Source organism: Dasypus novemcinctus, chromosome 15, assembly GCF_030445035.2.
Source record: "Dasypus novemcinctus isolate mDasNov1 chromosome 15, mDasNov1.1.hap2, whole genome shotgun sequence".
Classification (NCBI taxonomy): domain Eukaryota; kingdom Metazoa; phylum Chordata; class Mammalia; order Cingulata; family Dasypodidae; genus Dasypus; species Dasypus novemcinctus.
In genome coordinates, this window is record NC_080687.1 from 98,301,035 (window position 1) to 98,318,626 (window position 17,592).

The 17,592-nt window shown below is 38.4% G+C and overlaps 1 protein-coding gene across 2 annotated transcripts in view; it reads left to right on the forward strand.

Moving 5' to 3' along the window:
• Window positions 1–17,592, forward strand: part of RB1 (RB transcriptional corepressor 1) — a 224,318-nt gene that overhangs the window by 198,496 nt on the left and 8,230 nt on the right. Inside the window, exons 19-23 of one of the 2 annotated variants that reach the window (XM_004472854.5) lie at window positions 2,157–2,302; window positions 4,240–4,385; window positions 14,320–14,424; window positions 15,657–15,770; window positions 15,868–16,031. In XM_004472854.5, coding sequence (XP_004472911.2) covers window positions 2,157–2,302; window positions 4,240–4,385; window positions 14,320–14,424; window positions 15,657–15,770; window positions 15,868–16,031 — 675 coding nt within the window. The remainder of the gene's footprint in view (window positions 1–2,156; window positions 2,303–4,239; window positions 4,386–14,319; window positions 14,425–15,656; window positions 15,771–15,867; window positions 16,032–17,592) is intronic. The other variant, XM_058276704.1, reaches the window with a different exon arrangement.

Below are 17,592 nucleotides of genomic sequence, written 5' to 3' on the forward strand. Positions count from 1 at the left end.
AACATACCTAATGTTATGTTTTTGTTTAGTTCTGTATAGAAATTGACATTACATTGTGCTATGATCTAGTAAGGGACCTTTTTCCAGAGAGATCATTTCCATATTAACTTACATCCAAACCGTTTCTAGTATATAGAAAGCTTACTTTCATACATAAATTTGTTTGCTAGGTATTGTTTTTATGTAATTAGGTCAAGCCTTATTTTTTCCTTTAATTTAATAAGTGGTTATCTGTTGAGTGCCAGGAAGTGTTCTAGGCACTGGAAATACAAAGGTGATTAAGAGGGACTAAATCCTTTACCCCATAAAGTTTATATTCTGGCAGAAGGAAATAGTCAATGGACATGTAAACTAACAAGAAGATTTTAGAGTGTAAGTGTTGAAAAGGAAATAAACAGAGTGATGTGGAAGAGAGAAATTGAGAGGGTAATGGAGTGTTTAGGGATGCTTTCTCTGATGAGATGATGTTTGACCTGAGCTAGCCAGGAAAAAATCTACTTGATGCCCATTCCAGGTAGAGCAGACAGCAAGTGCAAAGGCCCAAGGGCAGACAAACCTGGCTGGTGTGAGGGAAAGAAAGAAATCCCAGTATGACTGGAGTGTGGTGAGCAAGAGGAAAATGGTGCTATATGAGGTTGGAAAGGTAAACTGGAGCTCAGTCTTACAGATTCCCATATGGCATAGTAAGGAGTTTGGATTTTATAAGGTCAGTGAGAAACCTTTAAGCATTTTAAGCATATATGCCTTGTAATTTGTATGCTTACAAGGCCACTCTCTGGCTGCATGCTTACAAGGCCACTCTCTGGCTGCATTTTGGAAAACACATGGGTTTGGTGGAGGGAAAGAAACAGGGCAAGGGAGAAAGTAGGGAGACCAGTTTGATGCTTCTTTCAGCAGTCCAAGTTGGAGTTATGGATGACTTTGTCTACGATAAGGCAGTAGAGACTGAAAGAAATGGAAAGATCGAGGATATTTTTCAGAGGTAGACCTAATAGGACTTGGCTTTGCATTGGAACTGAGGAATAAAGAAAAGGGAGAAATCAAAACTAAGTTTTTGAATTAAGAAACCAATTGTCATGTAGAGCCATCTGCTAGATAGGGAGAACTGGGGAAGACATCAAGAGCTCTACTTGGGTCTTATTAAGTTTAAGATTCAAATAGTGATGTCAGTTAGGTAATTGGATATTTACTCCTGGAACTCAAGTGTACCTAACCTCTGCACAAGTTTAATCAGTCTATAATATTGTCAGTTAGTGAACTTAAGGGGATAGTAGACCACCCAACACTTTCAATTATAAAATCATTGTGCTGGTGAGTCCCTTTTTCCAGTCTACTAATTAATATAGTACATTCAGTAGAAACATTCATAATAACGTACAAATCCTCCTTCCTGCTCACTTGTTTCTCAGCTACCAAAACAAAATCAGAAAGTAGATCTGGATTATTCTGTTAAAAAAGATGGCAATCCAGAGCAATAGAACTTCCAGGAAATGAGAAAATATTTACTAATATGTCTGTTTTGATTTATGACTGACTTATTTAGTATGCAGATATAAATCTGTCTTGATAATATCTGAATTATTCGTTGAATGCCGTACTATAAAATTAAGGTGTATGTGTGTGTAATTTAGAGTCTTTTAATCATATATGTGAACCATACTTATCAATACAGTTTTTTTTTCTGTTTTTTTAGGGCCAAGCCATTTTATTGAGGGACCTCTAGGGGGTCGAGGAAGGGATAGGGTGAGGTCCAACGTTGGCACATCGGCGGGAACCTCCCAGCCTCCCAGCTGCCAAAAGAATACAAATTCCTTAAATGGAGAATCAGAGAAATATGACAACATATTATTTGGCCTCAGTAGTTGTGTTAAGTTAATGTCAATTATTGAAATTGAACATATGTACTTAAGACAACTTTTTTCAATAAGGCAGTAATTCCAGAAAAGCTGTTAATTAGACATGGTGATGACCTTCGTATTCCTATTACTCTTTCTTTGATAGCTTGTATTTAAATTGCCTGCTTGGGGAATTTGATATAGAGTAGCAGATTCAGTGGACAAGATGTATTTGTGCATATGTGTACAAGCTTGTGTGTGTGTGACTGTGAGATTCCGAGAACACTATAAATGAAGACTTTTCCCTTTGAATATATCTAGGTATCTTTCTCCTTTAAGATCCCCAAAGAAAAAAGGGTCAACCACACGTATAAATTCTACTCCAAATGCAGAGGCACAAATAACCTCAGCTTTCCAGACTCAGAAGCCATTGAAATCTACCTCCCTTTCACTCTTTTACAAAAAAGGTTAGTAGATGATTCCTTTCAAGATCATGGGCTCTGAAACCAGGCTACCTGTGTTCAAACCATGGTACTTCTGCTTACTAGGTATGACGTTGGGCCAGTCACCTAATCTCTCTCTCTATGCCTCGGTTTTCTCAACTGGAATGTGGAAATGGTAATAATCTACCTTAAAGTGATAAGTACCTTAAAGGGTTTTGGAGAGAATGAAATAAATTAATGCATATAAAATGCTTCCAACAGTGCCTACCACATAGTAAGCACTCAGAAAGTGTTACAGACGTCATCACCTTTGCTGCTGCAGGTGTTTTATGCTTTTAAATTAATGTTTGGAAATATTTGTCCCTGATGTTACCTTTGCTGTTCAAATGTGTATATGGGGTTGACAACCTGGTGTGCCATGGCCCAGTGCAGACACATTTCCTAGACATTATCAGGACTGTTAAGAAAGCCAGTGGCCAGGTTGCAGAGCACTCTGATCGTGTGTGTGGTGGTCGGTTTGTCTGTGTCTGCAGGTGTATACACTTGCAAGTGCACACTCATTTTTGGAGCTTTTTGAAAGAAAGTGAAATTCCTGTAGGATGAATCTTTTCCTTGATGTTATTCATGTAAGAAATACACTGGGCTTACTAGGGATATTATAAGTTAGTCCTCATATCAAAGCAGTGGCTCTCAAAGTTTGGGCCCAACCAACAGAATTTTCATTATCACCTAAGAAGTGGTAGAGATGAGAGCCCAGACCTACTCAGTCAGAAACTCTAAGGTGGGACCCAGCAATCCTTGTTTCCAGGTAAGTCTGATGGATGATAAAGTCTGAGAACCACTGGGATAAATTGAAAGTTTTAAAAGAATGCTGATTATTTCATGCAAGTCATTGACAGGTATTATTTTAAACCATGGGCCTTTCTATTTAAAGTAATAAATGGAAATCCAGTTTTGTGATTCCTTTTCTTTAAGCCTTTATTTCTACTAGAACTTTTTAATAGACAGTAAATAAATTTCATGTAACAGTCATGTTACCACCATGGTAATCTATAATACTACCCTTTTTCAACAGAAAAATTGATATTTCCTAGAAAATTATACTACGTTGGTTTTTTTTAGAATGGGAAAAATTAATGGAAATTGGCAGTTCCCTTATTTTAAAAAATAATTATCCCTCCTGAATATATTGTTAGTGAGAATTTTTTTTAAAGATTTATTTTTTATTTATTTCTCTCCTCCCCCCTCCCCCCCGTTTTCTGCTCTCTGTATCCATTCACTATGTTCTTCTGTGTCCACTTGCAGTCTTGTCAGTGGCACTAGGAAACTGTCTCTCTTTTTGTTGTATTATCTTGCCGCGTCAGTTCTCCATGTGTGCAGTGCCATTCCTGGGCAGGCTGCACTTTTTTCACATGGGGCAGCTCTCCATGCAGGGTACACTCCTTGCTTGTGGGGCTCCCCTATGCAGGGGACACCCCTGTGTGGCACAGCACTCCTTATGCATGCATCAGCACTGCACGTGGACCAGCTCACCACAAGAGGCCCTGGGTTTGAACCCTGGACCTCCCATATGATAGGCAGGTGCTCTATCAGTTGAGCCAAATCCGCTTCTCTGTTAATGAGAATTTGCAACATCTATGATGAGTGATTAACAACAGAACTGAAACAAACTCTATTTGTTTTTTTTAATTTACTCTACAGTATCTTATGACCTTTACTCCTCTCTACCCTATACCTTAATCTCATGCTGTAATAGTCAATTCAGCAAGTATTATTGTGTCCTCTGTGTTCCTCGCACTGTGCTAAGTCTAGGAATCATTTATTAAATAGTGGTAGAGAGGAGGTTACTGTTAAAATGCTATTTGATAGCATTATGGTTTTAGCAGTTTAATGTTATGAAAAAAATCCTCTTGTAAATTCAAATGAACAGAAAACATAGCTAATTCCTGTTATCTCCTCAGTATACCGGCTAGCATATCTCCGACTAAATACACTGTGTGCCCGCCTGCTGTCTGACCACCCAGAGCTAGAACACATCATCTGGACCCTTTTCCAGCACACACTGCAAAATGAGTATGAACTCATGAGAGACAGGCATTTGGATCAGGTAAGAAAATAGAGCACTTTACCTTCTCTTCTCTCTACTTATTTGTTAGCTAAGCACCAATTTCTTAAGAAAAAATTAGATTCAGAACTAATCTAGTAGATTTAATATATACTCACTTATTGGATACCATTTATATTTTTGCTGTAATACTTATAAACTAGAGCTTTAGAGCTCAATATATTTCAGTACTTGTTTAATGATATAAAAGATCTTATTTGCAAAAATTACTGAAGAACCTGTTTTTCTGTGTCATGGTAAGCTCAATTTCATTTTAGTGAGTGAAAAGCATGAGACTTAAGAATCAAAGGCTCTTAAACAGTGCATTTTCAGTGAAGGAATGAATGGATGAGTTCATTAATATAGAAAGAACAAGCTCTCATATCCCCCTTATTGGCAATTCGTGTGTCTTCTTTATAGAAATGTCTGTTCTGCTCCTTTGCCCACATTTTCAAATTGGGCTGTTTGTCTTGCTATTATTGAATTGTAAGGGTTCTGCATTCAGGTCCCTATCAGATACATGATATGCAAGTATTCTCTCCCATTCTCTGAGTTTTCTTTTTACCTCCTTGAAGGTGTCCTTTGAAGCTCAAAGGTGGGTTTTTTTTCCTTCCCTTCTTCATTATTAGAGAAGTTTTGAGTTTACAGAACACTCTTACATAAAATACACAATTCCTATATTCTACCATACCACCACCACCTTGCATTGGTATGGGAACATTTGTTACAATTGATAATAGCATATTTTTATAATTTTACTGTGATTTAAAGTCCGTGGTTTAACTTAGGGTTCACTGTTTGTGTAGTGTAATTCCATGGATTTTTAAAAAAATTTTATTGTTTCCATATATACAATACATATTTCAATGCTGTTAATTGCATTCATAATTTTGTGCTACCGTCACCACCATCCATTTCCAAAACATTTCCATCATGCCAAGTAGGAACCCTGTACATTTTAAGCTTTAACTTCACATTCCCTATCCCTTCCCTGTCCCCTGGTAACATATTCTAGATTCTGACTCAATGAATTTGCTTATTCTAATTGTTTCAAATCAGTAAGATCATATATTATTTGTCTTTTTGTGTCTGGCTTATTTTACTCAACATGATGTCTTCAAGGTTTCTCCATGTTGTCACATATATCAGGATGTCATTCCTTTTTTACAGCTGAATAATCGTTTTTGTATCCACTATATATTTTTTATCCATTTGTCTGTTGATGGACACTTGGGTTGGCTTCTGTCTTTTAGCAATTGTGAATAATGCCATAATGAATATCATTTTGCAAAGATCGGTCTGAACCCCTGTTTTCAGTTCCTTTGCCTATATACCTAGTAGTGAGATTTCTGGGTCATTTGATACTTTATACGTAGCTTTCTGAGAAACCTCCAAACTGTCTTCCATAGCAGCTGCACCGTTTTTCATTACCACCAGCAATCAATGAGAATTTCTACTTCTCCATATCCTCTCTAACTCTTGTATTTTCCATTTTGTTAATAGCAGCCATTCTAATGGGTGTGAAATGATATCTCACTGTGGTTTTGATTTGCATTTCCCTGGTGGCTAATGATGTTGAACATCTTTAAATGTGCTTTCTGGCCATTTATATATCGTCTTTGGAGAGATGTCTGTTCAAGTCTCGCCCATTTTTTTATTTGGTTGTTTGTCTTTTTGTTGTTGAGTTGAAGAATTTCTTTATATACTGATATTAACCCTTTATCAGCTATGTGGCCTTCAAATATTTTCTCTCATTGTGTAGCTTGTCTTTTTACTTTCATGATAAAGTTCTTTGAGTACCAAAAGGTTTTTCACTTTGATGAGGTCACATGTATCTATTTTTTCTTTTGTTGCTTGTGCTTTGGTTATAAAGTCTAAGAAATCATTGCCTAACACAGTGTCCTGAAGACACTTTTCTATATTTTCTTCTTAGAGTTTGATAGTTCTAGCTCTTACATTTAGGTCTTTGATCCATTTTGAGTTGATAGTTATATATGGTGTGAAGTAGGGGTCCTCCTTTATTTTGCAAATGTAGATCCAGTTTTCCCAGCACCATTTGTTGAAGACACTACTCTTTCCCAAGTGAGTGGTCTTTGCTACCTTGTCAAAATCAGTTGGCCATAAATACAAGGGTTAATTTCTGAGCTCTCTATTCTATTCCATTGGTCTATATGTCTGTCCTTGTGTCAGTACCATGCTATTTTGATTACTATGCCTTTGTATTAAGTTTTAAGATCGGGAAGTATGAGTCTTCCAACTTCATTCTCCTTTTTTAAGATGGTTTTAGCTACTCTGGGTCTTTTACCATTCCATATAAATTTGATGATTGTTTTTCTATTTCTGCAAAGAAGGTTGTTAGAATTTTATTAGGGATTGCATTGAATCTATAAATTGCTTTGGGTAGAATTGACATCTTGATATTTAGTCTTCCAATACGTGAGCACGGAATATCTTCCATTTAAATAAATGGACCTAAATAGGTTCTCTTTTTCTTTTCTTTTTAAAGATGTATTTATTTTCCCCCTCCCACACCCCTACTCTTGCCCTCGCCCTGCTGTTTTTGCCGTCTGTGTCCATTATCTGTGTGATCTTCTGTATCTATTTTTCTTTTTTGTCTTCTCATCTTTCTCCTTTAGGATTCAGAGGGATTCAATTCTGGGGACCTCTGATGTGGAGAGAGGTTCTCTCTCAATTGCGCCACCTCAGCTCCTGGTCTCTGCTGCACTTCGTCTTGACTCTCCCCTTCGTCTCTCTTTTGTTGTGTCATCATCTTGCTGTGTGACTCACTTGTGGAGGCACTAGGTCACCATGCGGTCACTGAGCCCCCCGCCACAGGCACTCATGTGGGCACTTGGCTCACCACACAGGCACTCATGTGGGCACTGGCTCACCACGCGGGCACTCATGTGGGCACTGGCTCACCACATGGCACTCGTGGACACTGGCTCACCACACGGGCACTCATGTGGGCACTGGCTCACCATGCGGGCACTCATGTGGGCAATGGCTCACCGCATGGCACTCATGTGGGCACTGGCTCACCACGCGGGCACTCATGTGGGCACTGGCTCACCACATGGCACTCGTGGGCACTGGCTCACCACATGGCACTCGTGGACACTGGCTCACCATGCGGGCACTCATGTGGGCAATGGCTCACCGCATGGCACTCATGTGGGCACTGGCTCACCACGCGGGCACTCATGTGGGCACTGGCTCACCACATGGCACTCGTGGGCACTGGCTCACCACATGGCACTCGTGGACACTGGCTCACCATGCGGGCACTCATGTGGGCAATGGCTCACCGCATGGCACTCATGTGGGCACTGGATCACTACGCGGGCACTCATGTGGGCACTGGCTCACCACGCGGGCACTCATGTGGGCACTGGCTCACCACGCGGGCACTCGTGGGCACTGGCTCACCACGCGGGCACTCATGTGGGCACTGGCTCACCACGCGGGCACTCATGTGGGCACTGGCTCACCACGCGGGCACTCGTGTGGGCACTGGCTCACCACGCGGGCACTCATGTGGGCACTGGCTCACCACGCGGGCACTCGTGTGGGCACTGGCTCACCGCATGGCACTCGTGTGGGCACTGGCTCACCACGTGGGCACTCGTGTGGGCACTGGCTCACCACACGGGCACTCGTGTGGGCACTGGCTCACCACACGGGCACTCATGTGGGCACTGGCTCACCACGCGGGCACTCATGTGGGTACTGGCTCACCGCATGGCACTCATGTGGGCACTGGCTCACCACGTGGGCACTCGTGTGGGCACTGGCTCACCACGCGGGCACTCATGTGGGCACTGGCTCACCACATGGCACTCATGTGGGCACTGGCTCACCACGCGGGCACTCATGTGGGTACTGGCTCACCACATGGCACTCATGTGGGCACTGGCTCACCACGCGGGCACTCGTGTGGGTACTGGCTCACCGCAATGGCATGCTTTCTCTTCTTTTTCATGAGGAGGTCCCAGGGATTGAACCTGGGTCATCCCACATGATAGGCAGAGGCCTTATCACTTGAGCCACATCCACTTCCCTCTTTTTATTTTCTTTTAGCAATGTTTTAAAGTTTTGTATGTACAAGTCCTTTACATCCTTGGGTAGATTTATTCCCAGATACTTGATTCATTCTGTTGCTATTGTGAATGGGACCTTTTCTCTTGACTTCTGATTGTTCATAAGCATTATTGGTTTTTAGAAGTTGATCTTTTACCCCCCACTTTGCTAAATACATTTATTAGCTCTAGGAGTTTTGTTGTGGATTTTTCTGGATTTTCTGTTTATCATCTGCAAAAGGGAAAATTTGCTTCTTCCTTTCCAGTTTAGATAACTTTTATTACTTTTTATTGCCTAATTGCTCTAGCAAGGACTTCCAGTACAATGTTGAAGAACAGTGGTGTCAGGGGCTTTCTTGCCTTGTTCCTGATCTTCAAGGGAAGCTCTCAGCCTCTGACCATTGAGTGTGATGTTAGCTTGGGTTTTCCACATATGCCCATTACCATATTGAGGAAGTTTTTTCCATTCCTAGCTTTCCGAATTTGTTTGTTTTGTCAAGAAAGGGTTCTGCATTTTGTCAAATACCTTTCCTGCATCAATTGTGATGATTGTGCATTTTTTTTCCTTTGTCCTATTGATCTGGTATACTGCATTAATTGATGTTCTTATACTGAGCCTCCCTTGTTTACTTGTGATAAATCCACTTGATCATGGTAGACAATTCTTTTAATGTGCTATTAGGTTCAGTTTACTAGTATAGAGAATTTTTGCACCTATTTCCAAAAGGGATACTGGCCTGTTATTTTCTTTCCTTATGGTATCTTTATCTGACTTTCATATGAGGGTGATGTTAGCCTCATAAAATGAGTTAGGCAGTGTTCCTTCCTTTTCAAATTGTTGGGAGAGTTTGATCAGGATTGGTGTTAAATCCTTGGAATGTTTGGCAGAATTCCACTGTGAAGCCATCTGGTCCTGGGCTTTTCTTTGTTGGGATATTTTTGATGACTGATGCAATCTCTTTTCTAGTAAGTGGTTTATTGATATCTTCTATTTCTTCTTGAGTCAGTGTAGGTAGTTTGTGTTTTGCTAAGAATTTGTCCATTTCATCTAGGTTATCTAATTTATTGGTATAAAGTTTTTCATAATATACACTTATAGTCTCTGTTTCATCAGGGTAGGTAGGTAACCCCATTTTCATTTCTGCTTTTTGTTATATGTATCCTCTTTCTTATTTTCTTTGTCAGTTCAGTTAAAGGTTTGTCAATTTTGATCTTTTCAAATAACCAACTTTTGGTTTTGTTGTTTCTATTGTTTTTTTGCTGTTGTTGATTTCTATTTAATTTATCTACATTCTAATTTTTAAAATTTCTTCCTTCTGCTTGCTTTGGGTTAGTTTGCTCTTCTTTTTCTAGTTCTAGAAGTAGTTCTTATGTTTCTAGTTTTTGAGGTTAGGTCTCTGATTTGAAGTCTTTCTTCTTTTTTAATTATTTAGAGCTATAAATTTCTCTCTTAGCACTGCCTTCACTGAACCCCATAAGTTTTAGTATGTTGTTTTAGTTTGATGAAAAAAAACAGAAATGAGTTGGCTTTTATAAGGGGTTTCAGCCCTCCTATCAGTAAGGTCTGCCCAAGGCGAATCCACCATACAGGGTTTCCTCGCTTACTGGGCCTCTGTGTTGTCCTGGGCTTTTGTATATTCATTGTTTGGGAGTTCACTTGCTTAGAGAAATTTGAGTGTCTCCTCTGTTTCCCAGGGGACAAACCTCCCTCTCCTGGGTATCTGAAGATGGCAGGACTTTGTTCTAGACCATGCCTCCACACTTTTCACTCTCCTCTCACTGTCTCACTGCTTTAGCCTCGAGAACAAAGTCTGGAAGGAGGGTTAATCTGGGGTGACTTTCCCAATTCAGCCTTTCCCAGATAAAACAGAGCTAAAGACCCACGAAGGGGTGCATACCGACTCCAAAGGGTCCTGACGAGGAGGTCAGGGATGTGAAAAGCTTCTCTGCTGGCTTTCCAAATTAGGCTTTCCTGGCCTGTGCAGTAAAGGCAACCCGTCACCTTATTTTCCCCCACAGCCCTGAGAAAGCCCTCCATCATTTTTTTTTAAGATTTATTTTTATTTTATTTCTCTCCCCTTCCCCACCCGCCCCTAGTTATCTGCGCTCTGTGTCCATTTGCTGTGTGTTCTTCTGTGTCCGCTTCTATCCTTATCAGAGGCACTGGGAATCTGTGTCTCTTTTTGTTGCATCATCTTGCTGTGTCAGCTCTCCGTGTGGGCGGCGCCATTCCTGGGCAGGCTGCACTTTCTTTCGCGCTGGGCAGCTCTCCTTATGGGGTGCACTCCTTGCGCGTGGGGCTCCCCTACGTGGGGGACACCCCTTCGTGGCAGGGCACTCCTTGCGCGCATCAGCACTGCGCATGGGCCAGCTCCACACAGGTTTGAACCGCGGACCTCCCATGTGGTAGCCGAACGCCCTAACCACTGGGCCAAGTCTGCCGCCCGGCTACATCTTTAAATCTCCACCAACTCCATCCCTGTCCTGGGAGAATTAAAACAATAGCTGCTGCCTCCTTTGTCCAGGGTGCGGTTGAAATGATGGCTGCTGCCCCCATTGTCTGGGGTGGGGTTGAAAAAATGACTGCCACCGCCTTTGTCCAGGGCTGGTTGAAACAATAGCTGTCCTCAGAACCAGGACCCACCAATCCCGCTAATCAAAAGCCATGGTCAGTGACTGGCCGTGTACCTCCTGTTCTTGAAGCAGATGATGTTGATGTACCTTTCTGTCATTGGCTGTTAGCCCAGGATTGGGCCCATAGTGACCTGCCACTAGAGTGGATGTGGGTGTCACTAGTCACCATCCAGAGACAACGGTTTACAGTCGTCAGCCTCTTCCTCCAGTCTTCCCGGGATGCTGTGCAATGTTCTTCTGGCCTCTGGAGTTTCAAAGTAGTTATTTCAGACGGTTCCTGCCTGATACATAGTTGTTTTGGTCCTTGAGCTCCCTATTTCACCATCTTCCCCAGAAATCCTTGCAAACAACAAAGGTTTTTAATTTTGTCAAAATCCTGTGTATCTCTTTTTCTCTTGTTGCTTTGCTTTTGGTGCCTTAACTAAGAAAACACTGCCAACTCTGAGATCATGAAGATTTATCCCAGTTTTCCGCTAAGAGTTTTATAGTTTTAACTAGCATTTTAGGTTTTGATTTACTTTGAGTTCATCTTTATATATGATGTGAGGTAGGGGCTCAGCTTAATTCTTTTGTATGTTGGATACCAATTGCTCCTGCAAGATTTTGTTGAAAAGACTTTGCTTTCTCTGTTGAATTGCATTTGTACTCTTGTTTAAAATCAATTAGCCGTAAATATGAGGGTTTATTATTTCTGGACTATCACTTCTATTGACTGTCATTTCTGTCTATCCTCATGCCAGTGCCACATTTTCTTGATATGTATTGTGAAATTGGGAAATGTGATTATTCCTTCAACTTTGTTTTTCTTTTTCAAGATTGTTTTGACTATTCTGATACTTGGTTTTCATATGAATTTTAGTATCAGCTTGTCAGTTTCTGCATAGAAGCCACCTGAGAGTTTGATAGGTTTTGCATTAACTCTGTAGATCAGTTTGGTATGTATTGTCATTTAACAATATTAAGTTGTATGATACTTGAGCATATGATGTCTTTATTTAGATCTTTAATTTCTTTCAATATTTTTTTGTTTTTACAGTTGTTACAAATCTTGTACCTGTTTTGTTAAATGTATTCCTAAGTATTTTATTCTTTTTGACACTGTTTTAAATTGGACTGTCTTTTATTATAATTTCATTTTTAGGTTTTTCACTGCCAGTGTATAGAAATTCAGTTAATTTTTATGAGGAATTAAGCAAGCCTGCTTAACTCCTTTATTAGTTTTTTAGTGGATTCCTTAAGATTTTCAATATATAAGATCAAGTAATCTGCAAATAGAGATAATTTTCCTCTTCCTTTTCAATCCGAATGCCTTGTGTTTCATTTTCTTGCCTATTTGACCTGGCTAGAACCTCTAATGCAATTGTGGAATGGACGTAGTCATAGTGGAAATCCTTGTCTTGTTTCTGATCTTAGGGGGAAAGCAGTGAGTCTTTCACCATTAAGTATGATGTTAGCTTTGGGTTTTTTGTAGGTGCCCGTTTTCAGGTTGAGGAAGTTCTGTTCTGCCAGTAGTTTATTGATTGCTTTTACCATGAAGGGTTGTTGGATATTGTCAAATGCTTTTCTCTGTCAGTTGAGTTAATCATGTTGGCTTTTTTTCTTATTGTATCGATAGGGTATATTATCTAATTGATTTTCAGGTGTTAACCAACCTTGCATTCCTATAATATTTTGAAATGTTGCTGAACTAAGTTTGCTAGTATTTTGTTGAGGGTTTTGCATCTATATTCATAAGGTTTATTGGTTTATAGTTTTCTTGTGATGTCTTTGGTTTTGGTGTCAGGGAAATACTAACTTGACAGAATGAGTTGGGAAATGTTCCCTCCTCTTCTAATTTTAGAAGAGTATGTGCTGAATTGGTATTAATTATTCTTTAAATGTTTGGTAGAATTCAGCAGTGAAACCATGTGAGTCAAGGCTTTTCTTGTGGGCACATTTTTTATTACTAATTCTGTCTCATATAGATGTATTCAGATTTTTAAATTTCTTCTTGAGTCAGATTCACAAGTTTTTGTCTTTCTAGAAATGTTCCCATTTCATCTATTATCTAATTTACTGTTATACAGTTATTCATAATACTACTTTATAATCCCTCTTATTTATGTAAGATAGTAGCATTGTTCCCCATGCAAGTGATATTTTGAGCAAAGGCTCATTGTATAAAGATGTAGCCTTTAAATGTATTCATTTTGCAAGAGCATATTTGGATGTATAAATTCTAATATGTTGGGTTTCAAAAAAGAGGCATTTATCACCTTATGATTCCATTGAATTTTCAACTACAAAAAAATAGACAGTAGTCCTAAAAACTTTTAGAGAAAATTAGTGTCTGGGATCAAAAAGGTTTTTGGTAATGTAGTGAAGTAGGAGATGCCTTTGCTAATGTAGTGAAGTAGGAGAAAGAGTTGAATTAGCAAAAAGGATAGTGGATGGCATTCTAAAATAGAGGAATAGCAGGACTGGAGCTGGTAGAATCCTGAACAAGGGATGATTAGTAGGTACTCTTGGTGATAGTAGAAGATGTGAGTAATAATGTTGCAGAAGGTATGAGTGCTTAATCGGGTTATTACGTTCATGCAAATTTTAAAAATCAGATGTTTTAAAGTCACAGAGAATATTTCTAATCTTATTCATTTTAACAAAATATTTTTATTGAAGTGTAAAATGCTCACAGAGAAGTACATATATTATAAGTAAATATCTTGATCTAAATTCAGCGGTTGAACTCACCTGTGTAACCAGCAGCCTGATCAAGAAACAGCATGTTATCAACAGTTCAGAAGGCCGTGTCTTGCTCCATTCTAGTCACTACAACTGCTACCACCACCACGGGTCTCCAATATTATTATTTATCTAATAGTTTGAACCTTTGTCAAACCTGGCTTTTTTTTGTTTTTTTTTTTTTTATGCTAGTTGTATAATTAACTGGTTCCAGTTTCAAGAACATAATAAGGAGCAGGAGCCAAAGTTAAGATAATTTATCAACCAAATGATCAGTCCTGAATAACCTCGAGTTGACTATTTGCATTTGGTTCTTTAAACACAATTTAGGTTAAACGGTGCACATAGACTTTAAAATTAACATCACAGATGGAAAAAGATTAGTATAGCAATTTAAATTTTCATTTTTTTAAGGCTAAAAGAAATATAATTGTAACAGTGCCTTTTCAGAATAAACCATGTAATAAAATTCTGTCTGTTTCTACCTCACATTTATTGACTAGATTATGATGTGTTCCATGTATGGCATATGCAAAGTAAAGAATATAGACCTTAAATTCAAGATAATTGTAACAGCTTACAAGGACCTTCCTCATGCCGTCCAAGAGGTGGGTAATCTTCCATGGTAAGATTTTCTTTAATTTGATAACTTCAGTCATCTGTTAGATCATATATTCAGATCTTATTATGTAAATTCACAAATCAGGTTTTACTTTTAGATTATCGGTTGTTTGTAACAAAAAACGGAGCTTAGAAAGCTAAGTCACTTTAATGTCCAAATTCATATTTTAAAGTTAGTAAGGAATACTGTATCTCTGCAATAAGCAGGGTATTTGTGAAAAAACCTGATATGAGTCATAGGACATTAGATGTTCTAAGTTATTTTTTTTTAATACTTACTGGGAAAAGCCAGTGTAATGCAGCCTATAAGTAAATAATGAACATTTCCATAAATAAACACATTTTAGGTTTGCAGTTTACTTTCCCTTTAGAGAAACATTAGTTGTAAAATATACTTGGTATAACACGATATTTCATACTCTTCTGTGACAGGTGACTTCTGCATTATTTTCAGGGCTAGAATATATCCAGTTTATCATTGAAGTTTTCAGAAGTAAAATGAACCCTATCAGAAAAGTATAGTGCTTTTTCTTTTTCTGAATGTTAATATGATTTTATTTTTATTCATGTGCTTCTTAGTAAGTGGACATTTTGATATTATAGATAGTAATAGGGAGAAGTAAAATCTGACACAAAAATGAAGATATTCAGTATCTTGTTATTGATCAAGGCACCTTTGGTTATTTTTTTTTCATCTTTATTTTTTTAATATTACATTCAAAAAATATGAGGTCCCCATATATCCCTCACACCCCTAATAATGCTTTTATTGAATGTCCACTTCTCATGATGGAACAATGCATACTTCAACTCTTAAAGATTTGGGGGCAGAGTATGCAGGAGAGAACAGACCAAAAGATGTAGTCTAAATATTGATGAGTGATGTTGTTGTTTGTTCCACTCTTTCCCTTTAATTCCCATGCTGCTTTCCACCCTCCCAGCCTGCCCACACCTCTCTGTCTGACAGCCACCCAGCTCTGCTTCTCCCCAGCCAGCTCCTCCTGCGCTGCCTGGCTGCTCCTCTGCAGCTCGACTTGGTCCACTCTGAGGCGTTTCACTTTCCTTAGAGCAGCCATAATCCAAACCTAAAAAGGGACTTTTCAGATTATTTTTCCTTGCATTATATGTACTTATTAGTTAAAAAGTAGTACATACTATTGGAAAAGAAAAACTAAAGACAACACATTTGTTTAGCAAGTTTTTTGTTCTTCTTCCTCAGACATTCAAACGTGTTTTGATCAGAGAACAGGAGTATGATTCTATTATCGTATTCTATAACTCGGTCTTCATGCAGAGACTGAAAACAAATATTTTGCAGTATGCTTCCACCAGGGTATGTTGAAAGTATTCTTTCAAATGTGAAAGTCTCTTTATAAAGCAATGGATCCCACTAAAGCACTAAGTAATCCACTTTTTGGTGGTTGTTCTAGCCCCCTACCTTGTCACCAATACCTCACATTCCTCGAAGTCCTTACAAGTTTTCTAGTTCACCTTTACGGATTCCTGGGGGAAACATCTATATATCACCATTGAAGAGTCCATATAAAATTTCGGAAGGTCTACCAACTCCAACAAAAATGACGCCAGGATCAAGGTTTGTGTTTGCTCTTTAAGAAAGTGGTAGAGATTAAGAATGGATTATTTTGATTCAATTATAAAATAAAAAAAACTTTCTTTATTTAAAATAAGCTAAACTCTTTACTCTAATTTGCTTATGTATATTAAATGACATACTAAGACTTAAGGGGGAAAGAAAGATAATCTACTTGGATGGGTCTGCAAATTTAGTCATCATTTTTTCCCTGACTGCTGGGTCTGTTCTTTTGTAAACAGCTTTGAGAACCAGTTTGGTTATAGGTTTCAAAAGACATTCATATTTTTGTAAGTAGTCATTCTGCTAAGCAAAGTAGATTAATTTGGATAAGAATTTTTATTCTGTCACTTATTAGATGTCCTGTAAACTCTTTCTGTGAGCCTTATTCACCTTGGATTATTATTAAAAGCAGTATCTTATTAAGAGTAGATGACTATAAATTAAATCTTTAGAGTTCCATCCTTAATTTTGTCTGTGGTCTCCCTATATTACCTTGAGCAGGTCTCTCTACTTATACTTCAAAAGGGTGCTACGGATCAGGAAAACGATGTCTCAAGCTGTTTAAAATTCTCAGATGAAAGGGTCTGTGTAACTACAAATCATTGTTATCCTCCTCATTTAACCACAAGTGTGCTCTGGCTTTGAAGTGTTTCAGTTGAATTATTATATGTTGTCCTGACTTTATTTGTACAAAGTGGGAGTCAGAGTAGCTACTATAGTTACTGTACTTAGACATCAAAAATTATCAGCCCTTATAGTTTTACTTAACAGGCAAGAAAAACATACAAAGAGAAAGGGATATAGTAACCCTTTAGAAATCACTTGAGTGGTGTGTTTAATTATATAAACAATGAATACTCATGGTAAAAATTTCTAACTCCACAGAAAAATAGAAAGTAAAAAATAATTGGTGATCTGATACAAATGCTCCAATGTACCCCATATCATCCTGTTTATTTGGTGTTCTTGTAGTATGCTATCTATGTACTGATATCTACAACTTACATTATAAGCTACTAAGGTACCACATCATGTATATTTAATTAAACTTACAAGTCTTATACTGCTATGTGAAAATATATACTTAAGTAATTTTTTAGTGGTGATAATTAATCTATACTCTAGCGCTAATGATGGCTATTTGTTGATCTTGTTGATATCAGTTCCAGGTTTGGGTTCTTTCACAAAAACTCAAATTATGAAAATCCTAATAGATAAATCATTGCTCATATATGAGAGAGAATCTTAAAAAGAAAGAAAAAAAGAATGAGCATCTTACCATGCTGTTTATCCAGCACATTTATTCTAGTTCATCAAATATTATTTCTGAAATGAATGGGCACTTAGTAAGAAATGGAAAGTAATAAAATCTCTATACCCACCAGTTCTATGTGCATATGATCTAATCTTTGTTGAATTAAGTCAGGCTAATGCTGTTTTTCAGCTTTCTTATCAAGAATATAAATTATGTGGTTCGAACAAGAGCAAACAGACAAATAGAGATATCTGATTCTAGGATATGTGATAAATAGCCTTTAATACATGTCAATATAGATACTAG